General features: G+C 46.9%; 1 protein-coding gene across 5 annotated transcripts in view; it reads left to right on the top strand.

The window, feature by feature from the left end:
* Window positions 1-12: 12 nt before the first annotated feature.
* FAM219B (family with sequence similarity 219 member B) overlaps window positions 13-15,387 on the top strand; it is a 20,164-nt gene continuing 4,789 nt past the window's right edge. For 2 of the 5 annotated variants that reach the window (XM_050966847.1, XM_050966849.1), the window contains exons 1-5: window positions 8,235-8,337; window positions 11,259-11,361; window positions 13,244-13,334; window positions 14,588-14,665; window positions 15,337-15,385. In XM_050966847.1, the coding sequence (XP_050822804.1) occupies window positions 8,278-8,337; window positions 11,259-11,361; window positions 13,244-13,334; window positions 14,588-14,665; window positions 15,337-15,385 (381 nt within the window). In that variant the 5' untranslated portion in view covers window positions 8,235-8,277. Of the gene's footprint in view, window positions 40-1,134; window positions 1,196-8,130; window positions 8,203-8,234; window positions 8,338-11,258; window positions 11,362-13,243; window positions 13,335-14,587; window positions 14,666-15,336; window positions 15,386-15,387 lie in introns of those variants that run through there. The other 3 variants (XM_050966851.1, XM_050966850.1, XM_050966848.1) reach the window with 3 other exon arrangements.

Genomic DNA, 15,387 nt, shown 5'->3' with positions numbered 1-15,387 from the left:
GGAGAGGAAAACCAAAAAATGAAATTTCCCAAGAGCAAAGTAAGTAGTGAAAATACACTTTGGATAGAGCCAGCTTGCTATTAACTGTATAACCCACTCTGAATTCATCCAGCAACAGTGCTGGTTTCCAAGGCCAGCTGCAGAGTTCCTAGATGGGACTTTATATTCACAACATGTGAAGTTTACTAGAATTCTAAAGATAAAAGTATTGTCAGTTGGCCTCTCTGCACTACCTAGCAATGTAGATTAAGGCAATGAGTCATGGGAGGCTTTTGCTTGGTTTTGTTGTACCCCAGAATGGGATGTAATTTAAGCAATCAGTTGTGCGCTGTCTTGACCACTGGCTGACCCAAGTCTGTTCTGTGTGACTTATGCTTACACAGTAATGCTTGAACTTCAGTAAATCAGGGCCTCTTCTCCCACAGAGGACATACGTGGCATTAAGTATTTTTAGGGACATCAATTTTTACTTGCTGAGTTTTATTTTTAACATAAAATGCTAATTGTAGCTCTTCAGGGCAGGAATCCCATCTTTCCGTTTGCTAAGTGTTCTACAAAGTAGAGGTCCCGATCCTGACCAGGACTTTGAGGTGATATGGCAATACAGATAGTGCCACTTACCTGTTTTTTCCTCTCTCTTTAGAATCTTTATTTCCCTTTCCCTCTCCATCTCCCAAAAAACAATCAATACAAAACTGTTCCCTGATGACCTCACCTGCTGCTCTGCCAAGCATGGAATCTTTCAGAGGGCCTGAAGCAATGACTTGTGCATCTTGAATCTGGCTTGGAATACAGTCCAAACAGCAAAAGATGTCTAATGAAAAAGGAGTGTGCATACATTCTAGAACTGTTCACTGGGGAGTTGGGGCATCTTCCTCTGTATAATACAATCACTTCCTCAATCATACTCTCTCTGCCCCTGCACAGGGGTGCTAGCCCCTTCCACATGAAGGAGTGAGTAACTATAGCCAACAGGCTGCTTACAGGCAATCCTAGCGAGATTAGAGTTGGGTAGCAAAAATAGACTGATAAGGGAAACTAAACAGCAAGAATATTTAATACCACAACTTATATTTATTGCTGGACTCTTGGAATGAGCCACGCCAGTTCTAACAGTTTTTTCTTTTCAAACAGTGCTGAGATAACACTGACTTCAGGAGTGTAGGCGAGAAGAGCAGTTGTTACAGCTGAGAAGGTATTTCCTCTGTATTTTGGAGGTCCACAAATCTATAGCAAAGAACTGAAAAAGTAACCTGAAGATATTAATAGAATTTATCCTTTCATGAATCAACTACCTGAAAGGGGGTTCTGAAGAGGATGGATCTACACAGTTCTCAGTGGTGGCAGATGACAGAACAAGGAGTAATGGTCTCAAGTTGCAGTGGGGGAGGTTTAGGTTGGATATTAGGAAAAACCTTTTCACTAGGAGGGTGGTGAAGCACTAGAATGGGTTACCTAGGGAGGTGGTGGAATCTCCTTCCTTAAGAGGTTTTTGAGGTCAGGCTTGACAAAGCCCTGGCTGGGTGATTTAGTTGGGAATTGGTCCTGCTTTGAGCAGAGGGTTGGACTAGATGACCTCCTGAGGTCCCTTCCAACCCTGATATTCTATGATCTTTGAGCCCCAGGCTTTTACAGCTTAAAAAAAAACAAATAAACAAGACTAGGCTAACCAAAGTGTAGGCTTGTTCAAAGCATTTCACGCACGCTTGGGAACTACTTGACCAAATCAGTGTAGTCTTTGCCAGAAGACTTGTGTCCAGAGGGAAATCTTCATGAGGGAATGAACCAAATGTTAAAATACTACAGATTTAATCAGATTAGTTTATTTTGGACTTTCTGTTGACCCTCTCACTGTAGAAAAATGGTCTAGTAGTCGCTGTCTTGGTCACCATTTAAAAATAAGACTCAGGAGGTCACTGTTCACTCTTCACCTGGAAGTCCATCCTCTGCTGAATTGCTGTCTGTCAAGAGGGCAGCAGAAGCTTCCTGAAGAGAGCCAACAGCAATAGTAGCGGTCTAAAGATGTATAGGTGCACCCAGGTGTTTCACCACTTGCCCCCATGCTCAGATACTCTTGGATGTGTAGATGGAGAAATAGCCCTTCTTCCAAACTCAAACACAAAGGGAGAACGCTGCACCACTCTAGCACTTCAGTGACAATAAGCCCCTAGACCTTTGCAAAGAAGTTTAGTTTATCAAACCAAACCCATGCCAGCCACTAATGGAGTGCTAATTAATCAATGTTAGTGCCATAATCTGCTCAGATTTTTCTAACAAAACACCTAGATTTCTCAGCTTGGGTGCCTTGCTTTTCATTATATCCAAGTCTTTGTACACTGTTTGGAGTGTAAGGCCTTCAGGTAAGGGACCTTTGGGGTAATTTTCACAGGCACAACTGACAAGTGCTTAACTGTTTGTGCCTTTGAAAGTCTGCCCCCTTGTTTCCAAAGGCTTGTATCGGGGTGGGCAAACATTTTGGGCCGAGGGCCACATCTGGGTGGGGAAATTGTATGCAAGGCAGGGGGTTGGGGTGTGGGAGGGAGGTGCAGTGTGCAGGCAGGGGCTCAGGGTAAGGGATTGGGGCAGAGGAGGGGTGTGGGGTGTATGAGGGGGCTTAGGGAAGGGGGTTGGGGTGCAGGAGGGGCTAAGGGCAGGCGTTTGGTGGGGGCTTGGGTGTACGGGGGGGCTTAAGGCAGGGAGTTGAGGTGCAGGAGGGGTGTGAGGTGCAGGCAGGAGGCTTAGGGCAGGGAATTGGGGGTGCAGGGGGTGGGTGGGGTTTGGGCTCTGGCCTGGTGCTGCTTACCTTAAGCGGCTCCCTGCATGCCTGCCCTGGCCCCATGCTGTGCTGCTTCAGGAAGTGCTGTGGCTCCTGGGGGAGAGGGCAGAGGGCTCTGCATGCAGTGCCCTTGCCATGCCTCCAGGTACCTCCCCTGAAGCTCCTATTGTCCATGGTTCCCTGTTCCTGGCCAATGGGAGCTGTGGGGGGTGGTGCCTGGAGACAAGGGCAATGCATGGAGTCCTCTTCCCCTGCCCCCCCGGGGCTGCAGAGAAGTGCTGCCAGCCACTTCTGAGGGCAGAAAGGGGCCTGCGGTGCCATGAGGGGCAATCCCACGGACCATAGTTTGCACACTCCTGCTCCGTATGCATAAGCTTTGCTCAATGAATTCAGTGCTCAGTGAATTTGGGAGAATAGGGGTGGCTGCTTTCTGGGAATGGCAAACCTAACCCCCATTAAGGCTCTTAACTGTAAAAGGAATGGGACTCAAAGAAAGACAGTGAAAATTAATCCTCCCTTTGACATTCCTGGGATCTCAAGTTTCTTACTAGTACCTATTTCTAGTCTCACTATTAACCTCCAACTCCACCTTTTTGGAAATATTAGTATGGGGGGCAGGGGAGGGGAAATAGCTTAATACACAAGTTTCCACTGCTAGAAGCAGTTCAGATGTCAAATGATGAAAAATCATTTTTGATAATTTCAGGGAGCTCTCTAATGAAAGTTAATTCATAATAAAACTTACCACTATTGGCTGTAGCCTCATTTAGGAAGAGCCTAAAACTGTCATCCTGTCTGTTGCTAGATGATACTACATCTCAATTCTTATGAGCATTAAATTCAGGTGTCTTTTTCTTAAAGCACCGAACCACATTTCTGTTCTGTGAGTCCTGAAGAATGAATAAGCAGAGATGTGTGTGGCCAGCTTTATTGCTAACAGCTTGAATGGTTATAAGCTAGTTTTACTGAGATTGAGTTCCTGGATTGGCAGAGTTCATGTGGCTGGCCACTCTAAGTCCCCTTGGAGGGCCAGTTCTATCTGAGTCAATCACATCAAAACCACTTCAAGACAAACAATCTTTCAGAGTGGGAATACTACCTTATTAATGACAAGACAATCTCATTGGGTTAAGAAAAAGCTAGGACTATATCCATCCCCTGTCTTAGCTCTCTCTCAAATTGCACTGTCCAAGCAAATGACCTCCACTGTCTTCTATGCCAGTAACCAATCATGATTACTTATCTATACCTTTTACTACATCTATAAAGTCCTAAAGAGAGGTCACATTATGTATGTTCCTGCAACTGACTGGGAGGAAAACCAGAGATTTTTCTTCTCTCTGTAAAAAATAGTATGAACTGTAGAAGGCTTGTAATGGGACTAGCTTGAAGTAACATACCTGAAATGCAAGTCAGAGTTCAATCATTTCTGTTTTTGAGAGAATAATGAAAAGCTCTGTATTGTTGGGAAATGTGAACAGACCAGTAACCAATCAGCCAGAGTACCCATCATGGAAATGATCATGATACTCCAGGAAATATTCCATCAGACTTCACCTATGACCCTTTCAGCTCTGGCTCAGGGTGGTCTATTTTCCAGTGAGACATCAAATAGGAAGGTTTCAGCACCACATTAAGTCATTGCAGAACTGGTGTGGTCAGATCCTACAAGTGCATGGAAAGGGGTACCCTTTTTAGTCCTCTCCCCAAAAGAGACACTGAGCATGGATACCTCAGGGACAAGTTGGGGAGCTTATTTGGGCCACCTGCAAATTCAAGGAAGTTGTTCCCTTGATGACATGGGGTTACACATGAACATTCTAGAGCTCAGAGCCATCTGACTGTCTGCTTGTTCTCCAGAACTGAGTAGTGCAAATCTTCACAGACAACATGACAGCTATACTTTGCCTGAACAAATGGGGGTGAGGGAGAGGGGTGCCCACTTCTTGCCCTTCTGCCTGGAGATCATTACATTCTAGACTTGGCCCCATCAGACCGAGTCCTGATCTCTCAGAACCATGGCTACATGCTATATCCAGACCAAAGTTACAGCACCTCATGGCATGGCTGCAGGATGGTTAAGTACTATGGACAGGAACTGCTCCCTACAGATCGAGGAAATCCTGACACAGAGCAGGAAAATGTCTACTAGCAGAATGTATTCATCTAAATAGAAGAGCTTCTTGATATTGGCAGCCCAGTGTGGTTTGGACCCAGCCCAGGTCTTGATACTAAAGATCTTCAACTACATACTACACTTAAAACAGGCCAGCCTTTCATTCAGCACTATTAATGTCCACTCCGCAGCAGTCTTAGCTTGCCATCTGCCTGTACAGTTGTTTGGTCATTCCTTACCCCATAGTACTGAGGTTTTTCAGAGGGCTATTACACATGCACCTGGGACCTCCTGAGGCTCATGGATCTTCTGTTTAAACTTCTGTCAGAATGTTCCTTACCCCACTTCACTCTACAATCTGTTTCTGGCAGCTGTCACTTCAGCCAGGAGGGTGAGTAAGCTGCAGGCTCTTCTGGCTAAACCCCCCTGTGACATTCCATAGGGACAAGATGCTGCAAAGATATTACCCAAAGTTCATTCCTAAATTGGTCTCAGATTTTCATATACACCAGTCAACCTAATGTTTTCTTCCCAAAGCCACGCACAGTCCTGGGTGAAAAGAAATTACACGTGCTAGATGTAGTCTGACAATATAATAAAGCTAGATGCTTTATTATATTGTCAGGACCAAGCCGTTCAGGCTATGGTCCTGTCCATAACCAGAGCTGGATGTTCTAAAGGTCAAGCGCTCTTTTCACAAGGAAAGTCACAATGGATAACACCGTTGTGATGGGTTTGACCCCTTTGGAAGTCACCTGCTGTGCTGAGATACCACTGACTCTACCTGTTCTGCCAGCATGGGCCCCCTTTAACCTGTCTTGCTGAGCCAGGCTTTTAAACCTCCTCTAACACACACACACAGGCAGGGCCATACTCCCAGCTGCAGATCAGCTCTGGGAAGACTCAGCTTAAGGGACTTTCTCCAGCACTCAGATGTCCACCTCCCTTGGAGTACAGACCCAAAGATATATTATATTCACCTCTTCCCTCAATGTGGAAGAGGGTATGCACAATTTCTGCCCTCCAACTCCCAGTTAGAAATCAAATAAACTAGGCTATATTATAAACTAGAAATAAATTTATTAACTATACCAGATGTATTTTAAGTAGTTAAGGAGGTAGCAGACAGAACAAGATAGATTACTAAGAAAATAAAGCAGAGCATGCAAACTAAGCTTAATACACCAAAGAAACTGGTTACATGTGCATTCTCACCCTAAATGTGGTTCTGATAATCATCTTCACAGGTGAGATGCCCTTCCAGTCAGGGTCCAGTTCTTTTCAGAAATTGTGGGGCCTGAGAGGAATGTGATACACAGTAATAGGACTAAAAATAAGATATAATTTATGTTCCTGGAAAGCATTTGTTGCAGAGGATGTTAAAAAAATACAAAGTAATAATATACAAACAGATCCTACCCTAGCCTGTCTCAGGATCTCTCAGGTGTACAATGGTTTGTATCTTGCTCCTATTGACTTCCCTTCAATTTAGCTGCCCTCTTTCAAATCGCCTAATCCCCAGCCTTCCTCAAAGGATTAAAATCGTCTGCACTGTGGATTGTCCATCTTGGTAGGTTAATTTAAAATGTATCACAGCTGGGACAGAGGTTATAGGAGCATGTAACTTCTGTTAGCATTCACTTTGGAAATTGCACCATGGGTAAATCTGCTTGCTGCTACAAAGTTTAACCATCCGAAGCCCCCTGGCTAATCCAAACATTCAGCATGACTTTTTGTGAAATAGAGCCATACACTAGTTAAATAAAAATCCACCCTTTCAGCAGCCAGACACAAATGCATTTCAGTCTGTTTATGGCAGTTTTCATAGGAAAGAAAATAGGAAAATGCTTATATTACCGTTTCCTTCCATTACTGCAGAAATCTAATGAACTACCAACATGACATGAAGGATGGGGGGAAGACCCCCTCTGGTCAAAATCAGCATTGTCAGCTAACAACTACTCACAATCCTGTTTAACCAGAAGGTTTCCTAGAGAAGACAAATGAGGTCACATGATCCCTTGACATCTTTATCCAGCTTGTTTAGCCTATCATGTCTCTTTCTTCAAATACAGCTCAAACTTTTTATGATACATTCATGGGTTGAAGCGTCTGTTGCTTCCTTAGGTAGCTGGACCTTAACTGCCCTCTGTGTAAATATTTTTGCAATATCGCTATCCAGTGGGGCAATAACAATCCTTTTGGGCATGATTGTTTGTTTTCTATGCCACCTGAGATTTCAGTAGGCTTTCTGCAGTTCTGCTCTTTTCTAGTCAACCAACCATCCTATCTCCTTCCCCCATCTTTCTGGAAACTTGGGCAGCCAGCAGGAATCATAATATATTTCTATATTCCTTAAAGAAGCCCATTTCTGCAGGACAGCAGGCTGTCTAGTTCAGAATTTGAACTATGCTGAGAGCAAGGCAGAATGGATACAGTGCCTTCTACTCTATGTAAGTGTTGAGAGGTTCTGAGACAAGGCTAGAAGGGAGTGAAAAAAGGAGGATGAATTGTATCTATACCCCAGGAGAGCGTTGTCTCAGTAGAGATGGATGGAGCAGTGTAATGGGGCTCTGAAACCATGAAAAGACCCCTCCCTTCTTTTTTTGGTGCTACTTTATCATCTATAGAGAAGAACCTTTTCTGCATGTTGTTTACATTAGAAATTCAAGTCCCAGCCTGCCCTCACGGGCAGCTGGATACGGAGTGAAGAGCAGCGCAGGGCAGGAAAAGCTGAGAGGCGAGGAGCCTGGCACTTCACCGGCTGCTGGTCCTTCTCTGCGGTGCCTCCACCACTTGAACCCTGACGCCCTGTTAACCCCCCTACGCAGTTAGGGGCCAGGCAGCTCCTCGCGCTGAATGCCCCCCCGCGCCCTCAACAGTCCCTGGCTGCGTTAGATGCTCCTCAAGCAGCAGCCAGGAACCAACTTGTAGTGCCCCCGTGTGCGAACTACCTGGCCCCTCCTCACCTCCCCCACGTGCGGCCCCGAGGCGGGGGGAGCCAGCCACAGCCAGGGCCTGCAGCGCCACCTGCTGCCTCGTAGGAGGAACGCACATGTCGCAGCCCGGGAAAGGCATGGGAGACGCACCAGGAACATAGGCTGGAAGTCTTCCCTCCCCGCTCCCGCCTTTCCAGAAGGGGTGATGAGGACGTTGCCTCTCTATTTCCGGGCGAAAGGGGTTGGTCATTTGGGATTGGCTCGTTTGTCCCACAGCAGCCAATAGACATTGGTTTGAGGGGCGGGACTCCGCCATGGAACGCAATGAATGGGTCGCCTCGCTTTCGGTTCCGTACGTGAAGGACGATCAGGTGGGACGGCGGCTGGTTAATTATTCATGACCGCGAGTATGCAAATAAGGGGGTGGGGCTCTGCTAGCGACCGCCATGGCGACGGGGGATGGCGGTGGTGGCGCGCGCCGGCCTCCCGGAGCCAGCGCCGGGATGGTGAGGAGCCGCGGCCCTGGGCGGGGGGGTCTGAGGGAAGTATCCGCCCGGGAGGCTTCCCTGCCACCGTCCTTACCCACCCCACGGGGCGGCCCCTCCCCGGTGGCCGCGGCGCGGGGGCTCCGCTTTCCTCCCCCCGCTGACCAGAGGCGCCGCGGCTGCGAGCAGAGCCGGGCCCGCGCACAGGCAGCCGCGTGGGTCCCTTGTGGGCGTCACGGATTCGTGTCTCCCCTTGGGAGCGGGGTTCGTCCGGCTCGGCTAGCGCGTCTGATCCCGCTGAGTCCCCGCGTCGGGGTGTCTGCCCGCCCCGGGATATTCGGCTTCTCCCGACCGAACGTGGCTGCTAGGGCGCTAGTGCAGAGACTGGCCCTTTGCAGGGCCTTATTTGTGCTATCGCTCGTGCAGTCAACTCAGCGGGCTCTGTCTCTGCTAGGCCTAGAGAGATTAGACGTTTGTCCGTAAACGTGAAATTCCTTTATAAATACTGCAGTCGATAATAGCAAAACTTACACATAGGCAAAGTAGGGAAAACACTGCTGGAGAACAGGAGCTTGGGTTAAGAATATTTACGTTGTATGTTTTTTGTTTAAAAAAAATTAAAGCTTTATATCTCATTCTCTACTGTCATTAAATAATAATTGTGTGACCTCCCCCCAGTAATTTCCAACAATGGTGAAAATTGGGGGAGGGGAATGCTTTAAAATAACTATGTTAGCCATCAAAATTTATTTTAAAAAATCAGTTTATCCCAAGCCTGTTCACATGCATAAAGATATTCACGTGTGTGTTTGCAGAGCTAGCATCAAAAACCACTGTTATATCAAGAATTAGTGTTATCTCCCTGCCAAAACTCATGGTTACTGTATGTTTTTATTCATTAATTCAGCAGTTCTTAACCTTGGGTCTGTGGCCCCCTGAGGATCAGTGAGCCCTTTCAAGGGGCTGTGGGGCCCCAGGCTGAAACCCCGATTCCTGGTGCCCCTTGCAGGGCTGAAGCTGGGAGGCGCGGGGCTGAAGCCCTGATCCCGGTGCCCTCTGTGGGTCCAAACCTGGGAGGTATGGGGCTGAAGCCCTGATTCCCAACACCCACCATGGGACTGAAGCCAAGAGGTTTGGTGCTGAATCCCCGAGCCCTGGTACTCCCTGTGGGGCAAAAGCCCTGAGCCCATGGGCAGAATTGGGGACATGGAGGGCATTTCTCCTTAAAAAGAACTGCAGTGCAAGAGCATGGCAGTCCCGCAAGCAGCTCCACACCTCCGCACCATCTTCTCTCTTGGTCAAGTCAGAGGTGGGAAGCCAGAGCCAGGCAGTGGGGAGCAGCTGCTGCTCTGGCTGATGCCATGGAGCAGGCAGTGGCAGCCTTCCCTGCTCTCCTGCTGGTTCCCTGGGTTGGAGCTGCTCTTCAGCTCCCAGCCCCCTTTGCTCCCACAGAGGCAACCAGTAAGAGTTCACTGGATGGGAAGACCCGACTCTGTGGCTGGCAGACCCCTCTGGGAACAGGGACTGCCGGGGAGTCCTCCCAGTATATAGCCCCTAATACCCCTCTCTGTACACCCTGAGCTACCCTCTTGCCCACACACAGCCCCTAGCCACCCGCCTCCCTGCACCTTGAGCTACCCTGCTGCCCCCCACACAACCCCTAGCCACCTGCCTCTCTGCACCCACAGCCACCCTCTGTGTTCACATAGCCCCAGCTACCCCTTGTTTGTACACAGTCCCTAGCTGTGGGGTAGCTTCGTGGTTTGAGCATTGGCCTGCTAAACCCACCGTTGTGGGGGCCATGTAGGGATCTGGAGCAAAAATCTGTCTGGGGATTGGTCCTCCTTGCACCCTAAGCTATTTTCAAACTTTCTGAGCTAAGCCCTCCACTTTTGAGTTGTAATTTTTGGGTTGTATGCTCCTCCCCACCTCCCAAACCTAGACAGGCTGGGTAGCCTGCTGAGGTGAGTCACGGGGTGGAGGTGGTGTTACCTCCCTGGACCCCACCATGTGGAGGTGGCTTGATCCCTTCTGGCCCCTGCTCACCCAAAATAGAAGTCAAACTACACCTATGCCCAAGGCCTCTGCCCTGAGGCCCCTTTGCCCACACGGGGCCCTGGAGTTTCTGTCGAGGGGGGCCTCAAAGAGAAAAAGGTCGAGAACCCCTGCATTAGTCAGTTCATAAGGATGGCTCTACTGGGTCCTTTAATATGCTACGATATGCATCATCTGGATTGTCTGATTTATAAGTGTCACATTTTCCAAGTATTTCTCTAGTTGCTTTTTATTAAGTTATTTTTGCAAAGTGTTCTTTTTGTTGCGAACTCTTATGATTTTTGTCACAAATCTCACAATATTTGGTGTTTTTCGTTAAGGCCCTGGTCTTGGAGTTATATGATTACATGAGAATCTCACTTTTGCTTTTTATATGATCTACGAGCTTAGCTTTCTTATCAAGGTGAGGATAACCTTGAAAAGACTAAAAAAACCCAAACCCCAAATTGGCTTTAAAAATCGATTTTTGAATGGTTGGGTTGTCTACAGTACAATTGTGAAATCCCTTTTCCTATATTTTTTGTTGAAGACAGATTTACAAGGAAGCTTATTATCACAGCCGTACGAGTTGTCTTTAATTTAACATCTCCAGTCCCCTCCCAAAAATCTCATGTATTGATGGACCATTTTTCTTTCTGTTCCCACACTTCTCAGATCTTTCCAGTTTCACAGCAGGCACAGGGCCTGAAAGAGAGTAAGGTTTCCCTCTTTCAGCTCTCTTGAATTGCTGTGCCAAGAGGTTGCTTTTGTCGTTGAGTATGTTATTATAGCGATGGGTTCCCTAGAAATACTGAAAGTAACTGCAGACACCTTGAACAGCATCTGTCTGTCCTTGTATCTTAGTAATGCTGGCCGACCTGCTCTGCCCTTGCTTGTTTTCTCTCCAGCAGGCCCAGATGGAGAACAAGAGGACCAAGAGGGAGAGTGATGCAGTGGAAAAAAGGGGCCCATACATCATGACCAAAGCTTCCTCCATTCATGCCAAACTGCGTAAGTAATGGCCTGGGCTGCCATAGAGTCCCCATCTCCCTAGCAAGTTCCCATCTGAGGGTCAGAGGAGGGTAATGAACCATTAACCTGGAGGTGAAATGCTTTAACTCAGCCCAGGTCAGTAGTGACTGTAAATTGTACCGTCTGTGTGAAATGAGTTGAATTGAAAACTAATCCAGGTTTAGTAAACATTTTGTGGTTTTCTATCACTGCAGTTGCTACGGTTATTGACAGTTTCAGCAGAGAGGCCAGGGACTGAATGGGTCAGGAAGCCTGCCTCCCTTGGAAGTGGTTGTGCTAGGGATGGGTGACAGTCCATTGGGGGACTGCATGGTAGAAGCTAGCACTGCCTGTTCCATGCCTGTTTTGTGAATAAAGCCTTCTGTCTCCAGGCTTTTCAGTCTGGTTCTTTCCGAGTCCCAGTCCCAAACTCAAACTATGGCTCGCAAGAGAAGCAAATGAGTAGCCCACTGCAAAGACTGATGGGTCCCTCACATTGTAAACCTTGCACTGAGGGAGTTCAAGTTATGCATTGCACTGCTTGGTAATAATTTTTTCCATCTAAGGAATGTTCTCCTTAAATCAGAATTGAAAAGCTAGATCTTGTCCTTTAATTAGAATAACTGGTCAGCTAGATCTTCCGTTTAGTGCCAGAAGTTTTGGTCAAATTAAACCATTTGTATTAAAACAAAGAGAACTTCTGTCTTTTATCATGATCAACTTGGATTGCTCTAGGCAGGTAGTATTGCATAATTTTGTCGTGACTGCCTATAGAATATTGGATTACTAAGGAAGGGATCATAATTTGAATGGGACAGAATAACTCAAGACTTCCACATAAGCTAAAATCAAAGATGACTGCCCTTAATATAGGAGAAGCATTTTGAAACTCTTATGGTGATTGCCTAGGCCCCATTACTGATAGTTTCACCCACCATTTGTCCATAAGGTTTTCAGATCTCGGGGCTTTGAACCCAATTGCTATCTAAAAATTCAGAAACATCTGTGGCCAAAAGTGCCTTTCATGTCCATCTGGCTAAGTGACTGCCACCATTTTTCTTATGTGGATCTTGCTAGGGTTGTCCTTTGTATCTTCCAAGCTCGGTAACTGCCATGTGCACCGAGGAGTTATAGATGGTGAAGAATGTAAATGCCTGATTGCTGGGCAGCTTGAGTTGCAGGGAGCTCATTGCACTAATTCTCTAGACTCTTCTCCTTGCTTGCTTTTTTGGCTGCAGTTCAAGGCATTGTCTTTGATTGCCAAAACCTTACACAGGTTGGGTCCTGACTAGCTGAGCCTGTCTACTGCCCAGGCAACAGAAGTCAGCTGAGATGCTTTTGCTGACATCCCTATATTTGAACATGTGGGAACTGGAGATAGGGAATGCTTGGTGGAGGGCTCTTGACCCTGGAACTTGCTTCACCGCCACTCACCCACCCCGGTCTGATGTTTTCTCAGGCCTTCTATTAAGCCCTGAAGGCAAATCTGTTTCAACAGGCTTTTGTAGAGGTGGGGGATCTTTTTGAGGGCAACATGTAGATTAATGGCAGTTGAGGCATCTAATGTTGGCATTAATCAGCCAGTCATGTGTTTTAATATTGTTCGGCACCAAAGCATGTGTGACTGGCAGGGGAAACGGGGCTTTTAGACAAATGGAAGACACCACAGTGTGCAGCTGACCACATGGATAACAAAATCAACTGCTTCTTTCAATCAAAGTGATAGGAATTGACATGTTGAAACTGAGGTTCTGTACCATATACTGCATGTGAAAGGCATTGTAAAGCAGCTGCACTCTTGTTAATGATGACTTATGACAACTTGCCCCAGGAGTATGGGTCAGTTGGGTTCAGGGTTGTAAGTATCCTGTTTGGGTTTCAGAGAAGCATCGAGAAATGGCGAAGGCGGTGCTGCGGAGGAAAGGCATCCTGGGGGCAACTGTTCAACAGCAACCAAAGCCAGCAGCAAAGAGGTTTGAGCCCATTTCTTTTCACTGTTGACAAGCTATATTTTCAAATATGTATATGAGAGACTGGGTAGCTCAGAGGATTAGGAGCAGGATATGGGGCCTTTGACCTCTAAGTCACTTATTCTAATTTAGCTCAGGTGTGTAGTGACTGATAGGTGAGAAGTATATGTGAAATGAGTTAGTGTCTCCGGTCAGTTCCCAGTGTGTGTGTTCACATCACAAACCAGTTATCGCCGTTCACACTAATGGTGTGCTGCCCCATCCCTTCCTCTTCCCACCCCCTTGTTGACAGCCTCAGCTAAGAGGCAAATGACTGCCTTGAACTGCCTTCTTGCTCCTAGAGGTGGTCCCTTCTGGTCAGGCATGAGGCTCATTGGCAAGGGGCAGCATAAGGAAGCTTGTGATGCTGCTACCTATGGTGTAACTGTTCTGTGGCTAAACAGAGGACATCACTCTCTAGAACAACTCAACTGGTGGGTTGCAACCCCCGTGTGATCACAAAAATCAATCAACTGAAAACTTGATTACAATCTTAGGCAAAGAAAATGTCACTTCCCCCACTCCCTGCACACTCTTATTCTTCCTGTTAGTCTCTTAAAAAACAACACACAAATTATATAGGCTTATAATTGTTAGCATTGATACATGTATTGTAAAAGGAAGAGTGAAAAAGCAGGCCATGAAAATTATTGACTTGAATGAGGAATTGCCAACAGTTGGGAAAAGTTGCCATAGAGCTGTCAATCCAGCACATTCACAAACATTAAGTCCTTTTAACAAGATACGTATTTCTCCTCTCAGTCCAGGCAATAGTCTGGCTTTGAGAAATTAATCAGCTAAATTTATTGCAGCACGTGGAGTTGGAGAGGGAGTTAATTTCTAGCTGCTATGGTCCATAGTGTCTGTGAGAGTCTGTCTTCTTGACATTAGCAATACTTAGGCCAGGGTTAGTCAATTATTTTTTGTCGAGGTCCAAATTTCTTGGTCAAGGTCCAGACTCCAGAGAAAATAATAATGATAATAAGTAAATAAAAATATTTCGGGGTCTGTTCAAAAGCATCTGGTGGTCCAGATTTGGCCTGTGATCCAACTACTGACTACCCCTGACCTAGGCAGTAAAGTGAGAGAGGACATCTCTAGTGTCCACTCTAGTGTACCTCCTGTCCTGTGTTCTTAGCCTGGCAGACAGTCAGATCTGTGATCACACTTCCCCATCTAGATGTCTGTTGCAGGCTCATTTGCGCACCTCTCTCCAGGTCAGTGAAGTTTAACAAGGGCTATGCTGCTCTCAGCCAGACAGCGGATGAGAACCTGGTGTCCCTTGATTCAGACAGGTGAGAGCTTTGTGTGCGTCAGTGGCTTGGTGCTTTGAGGTAGGTGTACTCTGGTACTGAGTGATGTCTGCTTGGTGGATCTGAGCCCCCGCATAGCAACACTTCGTTCAAGACACAAGTTACTAACTGACTAAGCTATGCCAGCTTCTATTTATATGGAGATTCCTTTTTGAAGGGAGAGACGTCCACTTAGCGAGCTGACTTGGGGCTGTAAAGTAAAGGCAAGTGGCTGACTTCCCACCTTTGTGACTGATCTGCTTGCCCCCAGCAGTATAACCCTGAGGGAGCTGGACATGTTAACAACCCGAGTTGCAAATTATATTCCTATCTTTGTGGGACTGATGCCTTGCTGACCCCGTAATCAAGGCTCATGTGGGCACCTGTTGGAGAGGGTGATGCAGGACCCTCTTTACGTTTGCACTGCTAATGAGTGTTTCAGCAGGACTATGCTGACACTGAGGTCCCTGCTGAAACACTCATTAGCCGTGCAAATGTAAAGAGCCATTCTCCACTTCTTCACTTCAAAGATACCCTTATCTGCTTGCTGGGCAGGGGAGGAGGTCCTATGCTCTACCAGACTCCGTGCACACCCCACTGACTGAGAGCTGATGCAGCAGTGGATGTGCTTCACACATTCTCTTGATTACCTGACGGTTGCATTCTTCTCTTAGTGATGGGGAGCTGGAATCAAGATGTTCCTCCGGTTACTCCTCTGCAGAGGC

This window comes from Gopherus flavomarginatus, chromosome 9, assembly GCF_025201925.1.
Source record: "Gopherus flavomarginatus isolate rGopFla2 chromosome 9, rGopFla2.mat.asm, whole genome shotgun sequence".
Lineage (NCBI taxonomy): Eukaryota > Metazoa > Chordata > Testudines > Testudinidae > Gopherus > Gopherus flavomarginatus.
Note: the sequence above shows the minus strand (reverse complement) of the source record. Positions and strands in the feature narration are given on the sequence as shown.